At 38.5% G+C, this 18789-nt stretch overlaps 10 protein-coding genes across 10 annotated transcripts; 6 read left to right on the plus strand and 4 right to left on the minus strand. All coding sequences in view use genetic code 12, as the record gives it.

Moving 5' to 3' along the window:
• Positions 1-252: 252 nt before the first annotated feature.
• TFC6 (transcription factor TFIIIC subunit TFC6) lies at positions 253-2808 on the plus strand (the record flags this gene model as incomplete). Its single annotated transcript, XM_064997008.1, has 1 exon — positions 253-2808. One exon carries the CDS (start codon positions 253-255, stop codon positions 2806-2808), a length of 2556 nt encoding a protein of 851 aa, XP_064853080.1.
• A 300-nt stretch (positions 2809-3108) lies between these two features.
• Positions 3109-3735, minus strand: DASC09_034100 (emp24/gp25L/p24 family protein; the record flags this gene model as incomplete). The annotated part of the gene is made up of 1 exon (XM_064997009.1): positions 3109-3735. One exon carries the CDS (start codon positions 3733-3735, stop codon positions 3109-3111), a length of 627 nt encoding a protein of 208 aa, XP_064853081.1.
• A 250-nt stretch (positions 3736-3985) lies between these two features.
• DASC09_034110 (uncharacterized protein) lies at positions 3986-4813 on the minus strand (the record flags this gene model as incomplete). The annotated part of the gene is made up of 1 exon (XM_064997010.1): positions 3986-4813. One exon carries the CDS (start codon positions 4811-4813, stop codon positions 3986-3988), a length of 828 nt encoding a protein of 275 aa, XP_064853082.1.
• A 557-nt stretch (positions 4814-5370) lies between these two features.
• DASC09_034120 (uncharacterized protein) lies at positions 5371-5730 on the plus strand (the record flags this gene model as incomplete). The annotated part of the gene is made up of 1 exon (XM_064997011.1): positions 5371-5730. The coding sequence occupies one exon, from the start codon at positions 5371-5373 to the stop codon at positions 5728-5730; it is 360 nt and encodes a 119-aa protein (XP_064853083.1).
• Positions 5731-6645: 915 nt separating this feature from the next.
• Positions 6646-8205, plus strand: RAX1 (Rax1p; the record flags this gene model as incomplete). Its single annotated transcript, XM_064997012.1, has 1 exon — positions 6646-8205. The coding sequence occupies one exon, from the start codon at positions 6646-6648 to the stop codon at positions 8203-8205; it is 1560 nt and encodes a 519-aa protein (XP_064853084.1).
• A 591-nt stretch (positions 8206-8796) lies between these two features.
• RTC5 (Rtc5p) lies at positions 8797-11272 on the minus strand (the record flags this gene model as incomplete). Its single annotated transcript, XM_064997013.1, has 2 exons — positions 8797-10897; positions 10986-11272. 2 exons carry the CDS (start codon positions 11270-11272, stop codon positions 8797-8799), a joined length of 2388 nt encoding a protein of 795 aa, XP_064853085.1.
• Positions 11273-11829: 557 nt separating this feature from the next.
• Positions 11830-12861, minus strand: DASC09_034150 (uncharacterized protein; the record flags this gene model as incomplete). Its single annotated transcript, XM_064997014.1, has 1 exon — positions 11830-12861. The coding sequence occupies one exon, from the start codon at positions 12859-12861 to the stop codon at positions 11830-11832; it is 1032 nt and encodes a 343-aa protein (XP_064853086.1).
• A 700-nt stretch (positions 12862-13561) lies between these two features.
• Positions 13562-15031, plus strand: DASC09_034160 (uncharacterized protein; the record flags this gene model as incomplete). Its single annotated transcript, XM_064997015.1, has 1 exon — positions 13562-15031. One exon carries the CDS (start codon positions 13562-13564, stop codon positions 15029-15031), a length of 1470 nt encoding a protein of 489 aa, XP_064853087.1.
• A 755-nt stretch (positions 15032-15786) lies between these two features.
• DASC09_034170 (uncharacterized protein) lies at positions 15787-17484 on the plus strand (the record flags this gene model as incomplete). Its single annotated transcript, XM_064997016.1, has 1 exon — positions 15787-17484. One exon carries the CDS (start codon positions 15787-15789, stop codon positions 17482-17484), a length of 1698 nt encoding a protein of 565 aa, XP_064853088.1.
• A 579-nt stretch (positions 17485-18063) lies between these two features.
• On the plus strand, positions 18064-18507 carry DASC09_034180 (uncharacterized protein; the record flags this gene model as incomplete). The annotated part of the gene is made up of 1 exon (XM_064997017.1): positions 18064-18507. The coding sequence occupies one exon, from the start codon at positions 18064-18066 to the stop codon at positions 18505-18507; it is 444 nt and encodes a 147-aa protein (XP_064853089.1).
• Between the last annotated feature and the right edge of the window lie 282 nt (positions 18508-18789).

An 18789-nucleotide genomic window follows, 5' to 3' on the forward strand; every position in this document is an offset into this window, starting at 1 on the left:
TTGGTTTGAGAATTTAATGACCAGTATTATAAAAACAAATATCCAATAAGTATTGATGAGGCTTAATTTTATTCTTCTTTTGTACACATCGCTTATATATGTACCACTTGTACGGTTTTAAAAAATAAATCAAAAAAAAGTAAACAAAAAAAAAAAACAATTACAAACCCATCGCAAGGAAATTGTCAACTTGTGTATGAAGTTATCACTTCATTCCTGGAACTAAAATAAAAAAAAAAAAAAGAGGAAGAGATGTCTCGCCGGAGCACCAGATCGAAGAAGGAAGTCAGCTACAAAGTTGCTGATCCAATCGAGGTCGAAGAGATCGTATCAGATCCAGAACCTGTCGAGAAACCCCCATCAGAACCAAAGGTAAAGCGAGGTAGGGGTCGACCAAGAAAATACCCATTACCAGAAACCAGTAAGAATAAAGATGCAGGTGTGCCTGAAAATTTATTGAATGTCAAATCTCAAACAAAGAAACCTAAAAGAATGTTGGTGGATGTAATATTTAAGAAGAAGAAGGGTCCAGAGAAACAGGTACAAGAGCAAAAGGAAAAAGAAAAAGAAGAAGAAGAAGAAGAAGAAGACAATAACGATGACGATGATGATGAAGATGATGAATTTTCTCCTATGAATGTCGACTCTGGCTCTGATAGTGATGAGGAATTTGTTCCTGATGAGGATGAAGAGATTGAAGAGGAAAATCTCGAGGAAGATAAAGAGTCGAAAGAAGAGATTGTTCAAGACGATGAGGATCTCCAGGTTGTGGAAGAAATAGAAGTTGAACTAACCAGGTCGAAAAGAAAGCTGGAGGCCAAAGAACCAAAAACTAGGGTGACGAGGGCCAATCGCAAATCTAAAGACAATAATAAGAGCCCAACCAAAAGTCAAGTTAAACTGGAGATTGAACAACCCGAACTACTTGCAGATGAGGGTGAAAGTGCTTTGGATTTGATTGATTCTTATTATGCGGCACCAGGCGATTTCGGGACAAAACCTTTGTCTGGTAAGTTCCGGCTTATCAATTTTTACGGTGATAATGTCCAAATGAGTTTGAGTATTGCGAAATATAATATGGAATGGCGACAATCACACTTCACTATGAACAAAGAAGTGCTCATTAAGCTTCACGATGAGCATACAAGGGGGAAATTCACCTATAATTACAAGAAATATTGGAACGTGTGCGATGAACATTTCAAAAAGCTCGCCAAATTTGAATCGCTAGACCAAAATCAATACGCTGAATTATTGGGGGATCACAAGGATGATGAGTTACAGATTCAGGTGAATATGAATGAAGAAATTAAGAAGATGAAATATGATGAAATATTGAAACTTGAAGATGACACGGTAGATAAGTCTAGAGATTCATTTGTAATTAACGTTAATGGGGTCGTCACTTGTCTCGAGTGGTTGAACAATGATTATGAATATCAATCGCATGATAATTATTTATTTGTCGGGGTGGCACGGAAACATGATAACAAGAAACAAGTTTTAATTGATACCAATCTTTCTATTTTCCAACAACGCTACAATGAGGACTACCCGTCATTTTTAAAGTGCTTCAAGTTTAATAATGAAAGCAAAACTTTGCAATTACATAAAATCTGGGTATTTTCAGGGTACGGTCCTATCAGATCCATGAAATTTGTTCCTCTAAAACCAACCCCAGATCATCTTGGATTGTTGGGGGTATTATTCAGTGATGGGGTGCTTCGATTTTTCAACGTAGACCAGAATTCCAAAAGGTCTGATGAGGTGGAGATAATGAAAGTGGTTGAACCGGCATTTAAAATCAAAGTCCCCAATTTTCAATTCATTACTTGTTTTGAGTATCTTAATAGTGAATCTATCATCATTGGGACGAATTGTGGATATATTGGAGAATTCCTGTTTTGTTCAACTGATGATAATGCTGATGAAGAAGAACAAGGGGTCCCGACATTTTTCATCAAGAAACATTCAGACTATGTGTATCGTATAATAATTCAACCACTGATTAAAAAATTTTGCCCGACGTTGATCCACTCAGTTAGTTATGAGGGGACTTGGAAGGTTACTGATTACGACAACATTCACCTTTCTAATAGTTGTGAAAGATGGCGATTCATGCTTCAAAACATGGTATTCGACTACATCCCATCGTTGTTCTCTGTTGTTTATACTGCCGGTGATGCTGTCAAGGGCGGTAGTACGAGAAACATGAAGTGGATTAATGCTCTGTACATACGGCACTTGAATAATTCCATCCCCACATCGTTTGCGTCTTCCAATTGGCATCCTTTCGTTATGAGTGGTGCTAATAATGGAGAGATTATTGTCACCAACGGCGCGGATTCGCCTCTCCAACTGACAAAGATGACAAAATATGTAGATCAATTCAAGGTATGGAAATTTGAGTATTCGTCGAACACTGACACTTTCAAACTTGGCAATAGGATCACCAAAAGAGGATTTATCAAAACTCAGTTAAGACCTGCCGAAAGGAAAAGGAAGCTAAAAAAGTTGGAGACCGTTCACAAAAAATTACAAATGATTGACATCAACGCCATTGATGATGTGGGACCCCCACCAATAGAGAAAACTGTGCCGCCGCTTGAAAAAATCAAAAAGTTGGATGATTTCTTAGATGATGCAAATTATGAACCGTTGGCTACTGTAATTTACCCCGCAGAGGCGGTAGTTTCTCATTTAAAATGGTGTGAAAATGTTCAAGGTTTCAATTGGTACGCGGCGAGCTTGCCTCGAGACTTGGTGGTCATTGATTGTATAGCAGCAAGGAATGAGGACATACTTTGACAAGAACAGAAAAAAGAAAAAAGAAACATTTGTACTGTATATGTATATAAATAATGAACAGAAGAGAAGAGAAAGAATAGAAGAGAAAGAAGAGGATTTGTAAAAATATGCAACACTGTAATGAATAAATTTGATAATTAAAATTAAGAACCGAAAAGACAAAAAAAAAAAAAGAATGGATCATCAACATCATTATTATTGTTATTATTATTATTATTATCATCACCATCATCATCATCATTATCATTATTACATGTCTGTTTATATGTAATAATATATATGATAGATATATATACCCGACTACACCACCTTCTCTTTTATGAAAAATGTTTTCAAATGTTTTAACTGCCACAACCCAATTGCTAGTAATACCGCACACTGGAATAATGTCCATTTAACGATTCTGGAATTGACATTTTCTGACTGATCTCTAAATACCGCTTCACGTTCTCTGATATTGCTATGCTCACGCTTGATTTCCTCGGTCTTAGTATTCAAATCATTGATCTTCCAGATTAAGTAGCCCACCTCATCCATTTTTTTAGTATCGACAATTGCACCGTTACCGATCACCACATCCAAAAATATTCTAATTTTCGCAGATTTCTGAGGCTTATATTCCGCCCCAAGGCAAAACTTGTGTTCGCCAGAATCTAGTGAGGTGAAAGTGAATTCTCCTTTGGCCGAGGATTTTTGCGAAACCACTCGGTGGTCATTATCAAAAGTTTCATCCACCGACAATTCCATTTTAAGTTCTGGCGGTTGGGTGGAGTCCTCAGCGATTTCACTCTCAAATTTCACCACCACTAACGTGTCAGATGGTAGCTCTTCGTAAAAACAACGCTGTTCACCAGGTTTCATATAGAAATGGATTGCAATACAGCGGGAAACTAATAGAGAAAGATAAAAAAGCAATGGTAGTTTCATTGTTAATGGGGTTAACTGGTAATCTTTTGTTTACTTTGGAGTTGATGTTGGAATTGAAGGGTTTTTATTGACATCAATTATTATCATCATGGACGCGCACCCTATTTATGTGCGCGGGCTTCTATGCTCCCAGTGAATCCCATTTGTGGACGTGTCGTGTTATTGAGAACAATTGGAATTAAAAAACATTCATACATCAATCATAAACATATAGATAATATATATTCAGAAGAAAAAGAAATGTTTTGTATTAAAGTGCCAAAGCAGCGTTATTACAAGTAATATTCAATTGATTCATTCTTATCAAAACATCGTCGACTTTATCTCCTACTTTTCCTGTAGCATAATCATGCCTTGAATCTTTATCCATGACATTCTGGATTTCGTTCAAACTAATATAATTTTGATTACAAAAGTCCATTTGCAATTTCACAAATGCTTCGAATGATGTCTCAATGTAAATCTTTCTTAACTCGATTAATTTCGGCAATTCATTTTTCAATTGATTGTTAAGAGTTTCATAGGCAGACTGGGTCATGCTCAACTCTTTTTCAAATCGGCGTAACTGATCGTCGATGTTAACATTAGCCTTGTACAACATGTGGCGGGAGTTGCCTTCCTTTTTATCTTCTAGTCTTTTCACTTTGTTTTTAATTATATCATAGTCAAGTTTCTTTTGGTTTCTTGCGGACATTGCTTGGTTGATATCCCTGAAATAGTTATTGAATTGAACAATTGGCTGATGAACACTTTCTCTATATGCATTATCAAAAACAGCAAATGAGGAGCTCAAAGTGTGAATTACTTGCAAATATTCGGTAATAGTGGCCGAAGGTTCATCATCATGGAGAGAATCAAGGGTTTCGACGATGTTGGACTGTGAAGTGTTGATTTGTCTCATGCAATCAAGGTATCCTTTGGTATGTTTCTGTAGTTTGACAGCCTCTTTTTCCAAGGCCCTGTAAGTTTGTTTGTAGCCATCATACTTGGGATCAATGGTGGTATCTATGTATCCGGCCCTCATAAGGACCTGGGTACCTCCTCTGTTGATTGCTTTTCTAAAGCCAGCCCAGGACATAACGAGAGATAAATGGCAATCAGTTGCCTGAAAACAATATTTTTACAGAAACCAATCAATAAAAGAAGGGTATATATATATATACTCAAATAATTAATAAGGAACTAGTTATTTACAGGAATATAACATGTCACAAAAACCTCATCACGGGGACAGAGGTCATGTCAGAGCGCATTTTCTGCAGCCGCGTCATTTGCCCCGGGAGGCTGGTACACTGCGTGCGACGGGATATGACAATAATAGTTTTGCAGTAATAATTACTAAATTCCTATTTTCCCATTTTGTTATTTTCTCTCTAGATATATTTCCACTTACATTATATACGACAAGGGCTTTTCTCTCCCTCTCTCTAACATAGTTTCTCTACTTACGTCGTCGTAAAAGGGTTTTTGTGTGGTTGCGCAAGCAAGAAAAAAAAAAAAAGCGAAGGCGAGAAAAAAAAATACTTATTTATGTTTATATAAATAAATTATTAAAAATTCACCTTTTAATTTTCCCTCCTGCTCATCGCCTCTTCCATTAGCTAAAAACCCACTAAATAATAACACCCATTTAAAATGTCTGAAAAGTACCAAAAACCATATCCAGGACAAGGCGGTGGTTCTGCCAATGAATTCTACAACTCTGGTCCTTCTCAATACCAAGCCCCTCCTCAGCAAGCTTACCACGCTCCAGGGCAAGGCCAACAAGACAGAGGCTTTGGAGGCTACCAACAACAACAACAACAACAACCATATTATCAACAACAACCATATTATGGAAATGGTCAGCCTCAATACGGCCAACAACAACAATATTACGGTCAGCAGCAACCAGTGTACGTTCAACAGCAGAAACCTTCCAACAACAATGATACTTGCCTTGCGGTAATGTGTGCCACTTGTGCCGCATGCTGTTGTTTAGACATGATGTTTTAAGAAAGACGAATACTTAACTTCAGAATACGGTTCATTTTTTTGCTTATTCTTCTTTTTGTTTTTTGACTTCGATTCTTATTTTTATTTTTATTTTACCGGAATAGTTGAAATTTTTTCCGTTCAATGGACGTGATATTAATCAATCAATTCTTTTGAGAATTTCTATGATTATTATATTTACTACCTTTTCTTCTACTATTAAATTTTAATGTAATTTTCCTTTTATATTTGACGAGTATTGAATATATCATTCATGTTGGAATTACGCGTCGCCCCCAATTTTAGACTGTCAGTAAGTCTCATGTCACCTACCGATCCGCGGCATCCATGTCTGGTGGTGGTGAGATAATTGTACGGGAAGAAAAGGGATAGATAGAGAGCACATGAGAATTTGAGCTGGTAGTTTTTTTTCGCTTTGCTTGTTGGTAACAATCCTCATGAATATAATATAATCATAGAGTGTACATCTCCCCTCGCTAAACCACAGTCGGGTGGTGTTTTCATATTGCCATTTTCAGACCGCAGGACGATCTCTAGCCACACACGTGACCACACTAAAAACCGGACCTCAAACATTCCCAAAACAAACAAGCAAAAAAAAAAAGTACAACGAAAAAGGCTCAACGAAGTGCCAACCACCTCCGTCTGTCTATCTGTCTATCTATCAACAAAGGAACGGAAATCCCCATCAACCCTCCCCTAATACACCCACTCATTTCTCAAATACAGCTCCCAATAGATTGCTATTACAGTGCGTAACTTAGTTAGCGCTGCCCAGTCTATCTACATCTTGCTCCATCAAGGATAAAAAAATTTTCTTTTATTGTCCCCTTTTTTTTCTCTCTTTTTCGGGCGCTAAGAAACAACCACCTCATCATCACCACCATCATAAACCACTGAGATATATAACAGAAAATGGAAACGAATAATGAAGTAGTTGTTCCAAATGTTGGCGGGACCGACATTAGAGAAACTAATAATTTAAAAATGAACAACTACACATCGGATAACCCAATACATACCTCTCTAACAAACTCATCATTCAACGAATCACAATATTCCAGCTCCGAAAGAATTAACCGTCTACCTACATTGTTCGAAGTCTTGAATAAAAAAACCGAAAGCCCTGTCGATTTGTGGTCGTTTTATGTCTTTATGAGAGATGAACAACATGCCGTCGACTATTTGGACTTTTGGATCGACGTCGTCAGTCACTTGGCCTTATGTAAACAGTATGTCAAAGGCTTAAGAGAAAGTGTGTTGTTGACAGAAAAAGAAAAGAGAAATACTAGTGGTGGCAAGTTTCCTGAAAATTATCCTTCAGGTTTCACCGATTCCCAATACGATCCAAGAAACTTGGCACCACTTGCTGGCGGCAATGACCGTAAAAACTATGACAGCTACCATTCTGAAGGCACTCGTTTACCAAAGACCAGCTCCATTTCATCATCGGTGTTGTTGGAAGCATTAATCAATGAAGGGGTTCTTGATGAACCTAATTCCAAAAGATTGTCTTCCTTTTTGAGAGGCGAAGAACCAATCAACGACCAAAGATTCAGTGAATTATTGGAAAAATTGCAAAAATCAGATATCGAAAATAGTACTACCGGGGAAAATACTCCAGGTTTAAACCACTTGAGCGGTGTCAGTGCTGCAAATAATCATGCTTTGAAGAGTTTGGTACCAGAACTACAAAAAGTTTACAACAGATATTCCCAATCCACTACCTCGAATAAGAACTCGATGATCCAGTATCCTTCATTTGCTAATGCACCACCATTGCCTGATGACATCAAGGTATCTCCTGAAGATATTGAAAAAATGGTGAATGATGATGCCCTTGCCGCTGCCACACAGGGAAGTCCCTCAAAAGTGAAGAGAGAGGATTTACGTTCGTCATCTCGTCGTATTCTTGTCACCTATTTCATTGATAACTCTGAAAAGAAGCTCCAACTTCCAGAAAAAATCATCAGACAAATTAGACATTCCATTGAAGTACAAGGCCGTGATGACCCAGAAGTGTTTGACGAAGCTCGTGATTACGTTTTTCAAGCCATGGAACGCGAAGCATTTCCAAACTTCCTTAAGAGTGCCGCATTGAATAACATCACCAAGAAATCATTCAACATTCGTCTTGTTGCTGGGTTTTTCTTCTTTTTTGTGGCATTTTGGGTTGGCTACACCTTGATCTTCCTTGGTTATTCTCCAAAACATGACCGTGCTACCGTGACCATCCCATTCTTTCTCGGTACTTATTTGTTAGTCACCGCGCTTTTCAGATTGGATCCTGCGTTATGTACCCTAGGATACGCTGAACTGAATGCTTCGACAAACAAGCATCATTATATCGAGTTGAAGGAGCCATATGTCAAGAAATTATTATTTCAAAGAAGTATCTGGGTGGCGATTATCATTTGTGTGATCAGTGCGGCCTTCTCTTGTCTTTTTTCCTTGGTGCCTGGTCATAGATTGTGATTGTATGGTTCTTTTTTCGCTTTTGTTTTTTGTCAAATATTACTACTGCACCACCATTTCCATTTTATCAACTTCATAATACCCTAAAATAATTAATCACTAATTCATCATTGTTTGTGCGGTTTTTCCTCTCCTCTTCTTCCTGTTTTTTACCATAGTTCTGTTGCCTTTTCTATTCATTATTAGCTGCCATTTGGATTTTTTTTTTTTACGTTTTGTTGTCTTAATATGAGGTAACGCTTAATTGCTATAATTATTACTTTAGAAACCTTTTTATTTTTTTGCTCAATCTTGTTGTTTATTTATTTATTTATTTATGCTACTGCTACTTTTCTTTCTCTTTTTTTTTTTAAGTTGTGTCAATTTTTTAGATTTTTATTATTTAAAAATACATTTTTTGTACGTATTTTGCAATGTATTACATATTGTGTAATATTGTTGTGGATGACAAAAAGAAGGCTTTTTTTTTTTTTTGTCTTGATTCACTAATATTGAACATCATCATTGGGAAACGGGCTTATATTATATTTGTTTCACAAAATGCTAACAATAGATATTAAAGAATATCATCAGCAAGTGATTATCTTCTTATCACATTGATCCGCCACTATTGGTATTGCCGGAGATGATTCCTGCCATTTCCAAAAATGCTCGTTCTTCCCCCAAATTTTTCAAATTGACCCGGTTTCTCCTATCTGCTTCCCGTTCTTCCCAGGCCCAGGTTGCTAACTGTTGCTTGAACACTTCATCACTACCGATCCCCCAGACCTCAATCTCATTGATGAGGAACTTATCTTCATAAGTCGGTATCATCGGATCTCCAGAGGAAGCATCATTATCATCATCATTATTATTATTATTATTAGTAGTAGTGGTAGTATCATCATATATACTTCCATGGTCGTATACCCCTCCTGCCGCGGTGCCAAGGTGCCGGAATACCCCGAATTCAAGGTTGCTATCGATGGTCAATGAGACATTACCTGCCAGATACTTCAACAATTTACCATTTTTCATCAACGGCTGGGAATTGCCAAACCCAATACCCCCGCCCTCGGTATTGAAGTACCCGAGCTGCGAAGTCGCGGGGTCTGAGGCAGAAAATGCGGTTTTTGCTCTGAATAAGTTTTGGTGAGGCGAGAGTTGGAAAATCATTGTCCGATCATCGCCAAAGTATCGTTTATTGGTCTTCCGCCACGGTTTGGAAATGTAGACTCCATAAACCATGGTTTCTCCAAGGACTTTGTCGGAAGGGGAAGCCGCCTCAGATGGAGGAGGCGGTGGTGGTGGTGGTGGTGGCCTTTGTTGTTGTTGTTGTAGCAATTTGGGGTAAGTTTGGTTGAATTTGTGGAATTTGGAATTCTTGGTATCGCCATACTTTAAAGGATTCAAGATTTTTTTACCCGAGATCAACATTATTGATGGGGCGTTCCAATTGAATACTTTATATTCGAAGGATTTCATCGAGAACCCGTACTTGCTTCCAAGGTATAAGTTTCGACAATTGTTGATGTTGAAATTATAAAATGGGGTGATGTTGAAATTACCAGAGTTGGTCGTACCACTAGCAGTGGTTTCTTCGCCGTGGTGTTTTTCTTTTTCTTTTTCTTCTCCTCCTCCATCATTAGTTAAAGGTGTGCTATCGGTGAGCGATAAAAAAGTGGCAAGTTGCGATAAGTTCGCCAAGGTCATCAATTTCGTTTGTTGGAATTGGTCTTCTGGTTTAGGCATCCTCCCAACATCATGGACAAAATACGTGAATGATAAACACAAATTCTGGAGATTTGGCAATATAAACGGGGCGGTCTTGTCGACAAATCGTTGGAATTGTCGATAGTTAAACGTCGAAGTTCTTTGGAGTAATTTCTGACCATCTTTAACGGTACAATCGATGGATTTAATCAATTGGAACGCGTGCACCTTGATGCTATTATACTTCTGGTTCATATTATGGTTCCGATACGCCTCGATTTTGGAAATCGTGTCGCCGAAATCCATTTTACTTGGTTTTTTCCCCGAGGAATTGATAATGGTGGTGGTACCTTTTGCATTGGTGGTGAGTTTCGCAAGTTGTGGGTCGTATAAACCGGCAATCACCGAGATTTCCGCCACTAGTAGCAAAGTTAAGAAATTGAGACAGTAGGTCGCGGGGATCTTGTGGGTTTTGAAATCCACATCATCAAACTTCTCGATCAATGGTAATCTACTCCAAGTGATTTTTTGTTCGTAGACTGGGTACTTGATCATTACTTCACCGGTTTTTTCATTGAATTCTTTGATGGTTTGTGTCAGGTTCGTTGGTTCAAGAGGTTTTCGAGACTTTTCTGTAGATTGTTGTTCAATGGTTTCTGAATCATCATTATCATCTTCATCATCGTCATCTGCTGCCATACCATTAACAACTTGACATTGTTGAATACCATCCTTTAATCCCACTATTGATAAGGTGATAAACACTAGCTTACCAATATCATAATGTGGTCCCAAAATATGGGAGCGCTTGGGAGTTAGGAGGACAATGATTTTGATAATTTCTCCAAGTTCAAAATACTCAAAGTTGCTGGGTGTATCCGATGATGGTGGTTGTGACCGCGATGGTGGGGAGATTATTGGGAATATGCTAAGCTGTTTAAGAAATTTGTAGAAAATGTTATAGATTGGGGTGGTTTTGGGGATTTTGAAATACTTGTTTCTATAAGTAATTTTCGAATTGTTAGTATATATATATATATATATATATATAGTGGATGAAATAAATACAATAAAATTGATATACTTACAACGTATCGATATGGATTAATTTTCTCATTGATTCTCCCAGGATATTAGAAGAAGAAGAAGAAGAATCACCAGTATCACTAACAACCGAAGATTCTGTTGAATGGTCTGTTCCCAAAAGGTTCTTCTTCAAACAATATAGCTCGTACGAGTCAAATTGATGCAAACATGATTTCAAGAATAATCGCTGGATGGTTGCTTGCGAAACATAACCCACCGGTTGTTGCTTTGAATGACGAGACTCCAATAGTGATGATGACGGTTCAGAAGAACTGGCGGCCTGTCCCATAATTATATTGGATGGAGGTTAAAAAGGAGGTTGAGTCGTTAAAAGCGATAAGATGTCAAAAAAACGTATTTTGGCCTTTCCAGGATTTTTGTCTTCACAAGTTCTCATGATGGATACAGAAGAACGCGTATTGTTGCAGAGGAAGGAAAAGCATAATGAAATTTGGGAAATCTCATTCTTGTTTTCATCAAATAATAATGCTAGTAGTATTATAATCATTGTTACGGTTATTTTGAAAGTTTTAATAATTACACTGTTATTATAGCATCAAGTCCTGCTCAACATACTTATTTGGATTGTTAATTATGCGTTCTTTGAGATGGCAGCTGTTATACGTCAAAATTGAAATAATAAATGAATTATTCGTAGTAATTTTTTTGCCCACGTTTCTTAAACCCGAGACAATTGGAATTTAATTGACTTGAGGGATACAGATAGAATAAGGAGTTTCAAAGTGGAATTATAAAACAACTTATTGTAACCAAACTTTAGTAGATCCCCTGATGCCAGCATCATAAGAACTAAAAATGACACTATTATCACTGTTTTGTGGGTTACTATTCCCCTTGATTATTATTATTATTATTATTATTATTATTAGTTTTCTTTTTCTTCTTTTTCTTTGGAGTCTCACCGCCAAATAAATCGTCAAAATAATCCTTGGTCTTTCGCTTTTGTTTTTTTGGGTTATCAAGGGTAGGCGCCTTCAATTCTTCTTCTTCTTTTTTTTGCTTTGATGATGATGATGATGATGATGATGATGATGATGATGATGATGATGATGATGATGATGATGATGATGATGATGATGATGATGGAATCTTTGAGGCGGTTGGCAGATCATTGAATAAATTATCAAAATAGTTCTTGCTTGATTTTTTTTTCCGCTTTTCTTTATTCGACGCTGGATTATTTGATGAGTGTTGAATACTTGTATCAACAGTGGTAATGTTTTTGGCATCCTCCGCGGTAATTTCTTGTCCGAAATCTTCGAGACCAGAAATGGTCGGTTGGTCCATTTTTGTTGTTGTAGTAGTAGTAGTAGTAATCACTTCTTCCTCAAGCTTTTTTGGGGTACCACCCCCCAACGATTGATGAATCTTGGACACCAAACTGTGGATCTTCGCCAAACTGGCAATGAAGAAAAACCCTAAGGTGATGAACTGTGCCAACGACAATATCCCATGAAAATCTCTCCATAGTTTTGGGACCAAGCGGGAGATGAAGTGGTTGACGGTATGTTTGATCCTGCGGGAGATGGGGCCAAGGATCTTGTGGTTGTGGCGGTCAAGGTACTGGAGTTTTTTCTTCAACTTCTGGAAAGTGGCTAGTTTGGCCTGGCACGTTGCGACGTGGGAGGCGTGGGAGTGTATTAGCAGAACAATGTTTCTCACGGTTTTATGGAGGCGTTGGACTGACGGCCACCAGTGCGACGAGTGGAACTGGTTCTTGTTTCGTAGGTACACCAAGTGGAGGAGATCAAACTCTTTGGAGAGACCGGCTGTGACGTCGGCAGGTATTGGGAGCTGTGGGGGCAGCAGCATCAGCGGGTCTTTGCTACCATTATTATTATTGCGAGGATTATCCATGGTCTGAAATAGTGTGTGTGCCATATAATAAATATCCCACCCACAGACAGACAGACAGACAGACAGACAGACAGACAGACTGAAACTTCCCCCGCGCGCCATTTAATTTTTTCTTTAATTTTTTCTGTGTGTGGGCGCACAGGAGGCCCAGACTCTCTGTCTCTGTCTCTGTCTCCCCTCCGGCGGCAGGGTTACGTGCACACCAAAGGGAGTCTATTAGTATTAGTATTAGCATTAGCATTAGTATTAGCATTAGTATTAGTATTGTTATGTTATGTTATGTTATGTTATCTGACAATAGTATGTAGACTCACCACGATTATTGGTCACAGATGGTTGGTTGGTTACCTGATCTTCCTCGGCCGCTTCACGTGGGAGGAGGGAGGATCATTGATTTGATTCCTTCCCTTCTGTTCCTCCTCCTCCTCCTCCTCCTCCCAATAGGGAAGGTTCCGTGTCCAGGTGGTGGTGCCAAAAGAAAAAGAACAGGAAAATGTCGCATCCATCGCTGAGGGCGGTTTTTCCTCCCCCCGGCAGATCCTCATCTCCCACCATTGTGCACTTTTTTTTTTTCGTATATATATATATATATATATATATATGATTAAAATATTGTCTTTCTTTTGCTCTTGGCAAATCCTGGCTTTTCTCCCTACCCATCATCATCACCGCCGCCTCGTTACCATACATACATCGTCCAATGTTCTTCAACAAATCTCCCAGTTACACCCCACTATCTTCGCCTGGCTCTTCTTTCAAAAGAAAACCGTCTCGTACAGTCACCGCGTTAGTACTCATCACTTGCACAACGGTTTTCGTATCCGGACTCAAGCTCTTCTTCAACTCCCAAAGACTCCCATCGCTAAACCAGCAATGTCTATTCCTTGAGCCTTCGTCCTACTCCCCATTCTTCCCCATTGACATCGTCAACTCGATTTTCCGTCCCAACCGCATCGCGGTAAATGGGGTCGACGTCTTGCATTCAAGGTACCCTCAAGCCCCCGTGCATCAACCGTTTGTACAAGCCATCAATGGGGATCTCAACACTTTCTACAACATTCACTCCCATAATGACTACTGGAGATCTTTGCCATTGTTCGACGCTTTGGAAAGAAATTTCAAGAGCATCGAGGCTGACGTCTGGTATCATCCTTCATCCCCTGCAAATCCCCAATGCTTGACTAACATTGATGATGATAATAATAATAACAATAATAATAATAATAATAACAACGATAATACTGTTGAAAAATACTCATCTTTGAAGAATTTCAAAGAGTCAGAGTTGTACGTCGGCCACCACTCTTACTTACTATCAAAGGACAAAACCATCAATTCTGTGTATATCGACCCTTTGTCAGAAATGCTTACTAATCGTAACCAACAGTCCGACAGCGACGCTCCTGCCGGAGTTTTCTGGAACTTCCCTAATGAGAGTCTCAATTTTATCATTGATATCAAATCAAAAGAATCTTACTTGGTCTACCAACTTTTGCTTAGGAAGTTGAAGCCTGTGAAACAATACCTTAGTTACTACGACTTTGAACTGGAAAAATTTGTCGAAAACCAGATTAACATCATTTTATCCGGTAATATCCCATTGGCAGAAATCGTTGCCGAAGATGAAGCCAAACATTCCAAAAATAAAGGCAAAAGGTTTGTTTTCATTGATTCTCATTTGTTGCCTGCTTACTCTCCTTGTCCAGGGGCTTCTGATGACAATACCCAATATAAACACCATCTTTCATTACTTAAATCTACCAGCTTCCATGAAGTGCTTGCCAAATCGGTGTTACGTTCTTCAAATGACAGATCCCCAAAGATTTTGAAAAACGTGAGAGACTCTTTTGATATTGATTCGACAACTTCTTCTCGTGGGTTATTTTCTGCGTTCCAACTTGAAGTGCTTCATAATGCCACTTCTAAAGTGCCCGGCAACCAACACTCTCGTATCTGGGGGGTTCCATCACTTGAGGAAATTAATAATAAAAATAGCAGAATACCTTGGAGTTGGTTTGGCACCGCCCCAGTTACTGATGATTACGAAGTTTGGAAAGACTTGATGATCACTGGCGGGATCAGTATGATGAATATTGACAATTTGGACTTGGGAATGGAAATTTACGACCAAGTTTACGAAGAAATGGGTAGAATGGTAAACGAGGATTAAACAGCTCTTTTTTTACGTTTTTTCTTGTTATGCTATGTTATGCCATGTTATGTTATATTACGTTTTTTTTTCTTTATTTTTATTTTTATTTTTATTATTTAGTTATCTCTTTCCCATCTATTTTTATTTAACTAATACTGTGAATTATTTAAAATATATTATGAGCCTCGTTTTTAGTAAAGTCATGTAATTTGTGGGTGAAGCGGGGGGTGGTACCCAAGGATTAGTGACATATCGATTGTAGTTGACGACAATGTGGCGATGCCAAAAAGCCAACAGATAACTTCAAAAAAAAGTCAAAACAACACAACAGAATCAAAAAATTTTCGTTCGTGATGGCCATGGGGTCGATAATTGACAATTAAAGTTTGTTTTACTGTGTGCAATTAAGTGATAATTTTAGAAATATTTAGGTTTGGCAGCCAAAATTTTTCAACGAGGCTTAGAGACGCGCTATTATTTTTACCATTTTCAGAATTCTTGTTCCTTATTCTCTGCTTTTTTTTTTTTTTTTCGTCTTGCAACAAACTGCTTTATAGTTGATGCACATTAACTACTGCATCGTGGTAGGTGGATATTGCTATTAATATCGCCAGTTTGTTGGATATCCAGTACGGCGACTATCAGAGTTTCTCTGATACGTAGATATATATTAACTGTATGTTTTGCAAATATTTTTTCATTTGAAGAGTAGCCTTATTCTCTCGTTTTATTCTTTTTTGATATTTTCATTTGAAACAATCATTTTTGCAACGATGGAGAAACAGCAACACCACCACCACCACCACCACCTTCAAGATCTCGAATGTGTTCCTCAGAAACCCATTTCTCGCAAGAGAAACGCTTTTATCGTCAGAATCTTATCGACGTTATTAGTTTCCACCACGGTGCTCGGGTTGTGTACTTATTGGTATCTCGATATTCTTTGTCCATCAGCTCATCATAACAAATCCCTGGTTATCAAATCATTGTCGTCGCCTCCTCCTCTGTTGGTCAAACGGTCCTCGTCCACCGCCGCGGCGTCGGTCGATATGACTCCTGCAACCTGCCCCTTGGCGCCAAGAGGCCAAGATAATGCTGCCAACTACGTGCAGGACCCTAACTCGTACGGAGGGTCAGCATACTTCGCCAAGATCATGGACTATACCCAACCACGGAACCGAGCCATCCATGCAGCATACTACGACTGGAACGCGTTGAACAAATTCAAACAATCGGAATTCTACACCTCTCATATCAACAAACGGTTGGTTTCCAATGGTGGTTTGCCAACCACCGTCACCGTTAGCAACGGCTCTAAAATTCTTGATTCTACTTCCCCAATCTCTAACTCCACTACCGATTACTATAACGCTTATGTCGATTCCAAACTCTCCAATACCAATGGCACCTACACTTATGGGAACACCACGGTATACGTGGGGAACTCTACGGTTCCTCCTAATGTCACCGCGGTCGAATATTTGACCGGGGGACGTGAATTGGTGTACGTTCATTCTCACAATGATTATACCAGGAAAACCCCATTGTTTGATGCCCTCCAGCGTGGTTACAAATCAGTGGAAGCCGATCTTTGGTATTTCCCTGGCTCCAGCTGCGATTACAATTTGGCGTCGCTAAAAGAATTCGCCCTTGCCAGTGATTCTGATTTCACCGATTGTGCCGGTGATTTGGCCCCATTGTACGTTAGTCATAAAGATTCCGGGGTGAAACGTGCCAATACTTTGAAATCAATGTATTTGGATACCATTGAAATGCTTCTTGATGAAATCAACGAGTTTTACGGGATCGAGGCCACCGCAGCCCCGGAAGAAAAAGCCGGGGTGTTTTTCGACTACCCCACCGAATCATTGAACGTGTTGTTGGATTTCAAACATAATGGGTTCCCAACTTACAAGCTCGTCATGAGAACCATCCAATCATTAATCGAAAAGAATTATGTCAGTTACTACGATTTCGCCACGAATACGAGAGTTCAAGGACCAGTGACCTTTATTTTATCCGGAGTGGCCCCATACGATTTACTCCATATCGAGGATACTTATCGTCAAGCGGCTGGTAAAGGGAAGCGATACGTTTTCATCGATGCGCCAATGGCCGAGTTATCCGACAATACCGATCCCACTATGGATTACTCGATTCTTGGGGAATACACCTCGATGAAATTTTCCGATGCCATGCCTTCAAACTATTTGGCGAGTAACCAGACTTTAACTTACCCCACCGTGGCAAAAGTCAAGCCAGTTTTCGATGTTGCTCATAAATACGGTTTGAAGACCAGACTTTGGGGTATGAATCATTATGGGGATGAGAAAACCTCGGATATCAATGTTTCTTTGATCAAACAGTGTGGGTTGAATGTGATGAATGTCGATGATTTGGATTTGGGGGTTGCGATGTGGAAAGAGGCCACCACCACCACCGTGAAGTATACCGATTATGGTGTCAATTGAGCAAAATTTTGCTATTATATTTATACATTTATATTTCATTTCTCTTTTTACTGCTGGCCAGTATATATATAACATTAATATATATGTTTATTTTATCTTCTTTATAGTTGTTATCTTCTATGTTTTTTGTTTTCTCTATCTTATTACATTTTGCTAGTAAGTCTAATCATAATTAATGTCTAACTATTTATTAAATCGTATTTATCAAATGCTTGGTATTTTTTCCTTCTCTAATTAGGAAGGTTGGCTTTTTAACAATCTGGAAAAAAGCGAAAGGAAGGTCTCATGTTAAAAAACACTGCACGGCACAGCTGCCGTTCAAGAAATCTTAACATTCATATATCCAAAAAATAGGGATAGCACTAATCTAATTTTAGACACCAATTCCTTTAATGGACCACTTCTATCCCTCCTCCCTCTCATCCCTGAAACTAGCCATGATTTATAAACCTACAAAGACCCACCATTATTGGTTTCGCACTTTTTTTTTTTTTTCTGTTGTTGTTGTTGTTGTTGTTCTAGATCCATTTCTAACTTTCTCGAAACAAAATTCTTGATAAACTTAAATATCGTCTCAGTATGTCCATAATCCTCCCATATCATTATCTGAAAGTTTCTCAGAAGGAGAAAAAACCATTGAGCCTGGAAGATTTGGAAGAACTTTCCATATATAAAGAAATCACCAATACCAGACAGAAGAATTCGATTTTATTTGCAAAAATCTTATTTGTGATGATTCTTTGCTGCACCGTGTTGGGAGTGTCGTATCTTGCTTCATTTGACTCGCTCGAATCATCGGATGAAACCAATGAGACCATCCCATTTAATCAAACTATCCAATACTTGAACGCAACCACTACTAGGAACTCCTCCTCCTTGTCTTACACACCATCATCATCATCATCATCATTAACAACCACGACAACGGTATTATCATCGCCATCACAGGATAATGCGATTTACTTTCCTCCATATTACCAAAACGCCTTGAACAAAATCCACATAATTGAGAAAATTGAATGATCTTAAATTGTGGGATAATCTTAAAATGACAATTGAGGACTCAAAAAACAACAATGTCGTAATTCCCCTTGCCACTATATATATATATATATATATATATATATATATTTATACTGCATATTTTGTTTTCACGGTATCAATTTTCTTGCCCATTGCTATAGCTATTTCATTTCATTCACTTCCTATTTTCATTTCATTGAATTTCTTTTCTTTGCCTTTCAGTCCATCAAAACTTCCTATTTTCATTCGGTCGGTTTCCGTATTCATTTCGTTGATTTCTAT

This window comes from Saccharomycopsis crataegensis (assembly GCF_037102585.1).
Source record: "Saccharomycopsis crataegensis DNA, jcf7180000000084, whole genome shotgun sequence".
NCBI lineage: Eukaryota > Fungi > Ascomycota > Saccharomycetes > Ascoideales > Saccharomycopsidaceae > Saccharomycopsis > Saccharomycopsis crataegensis.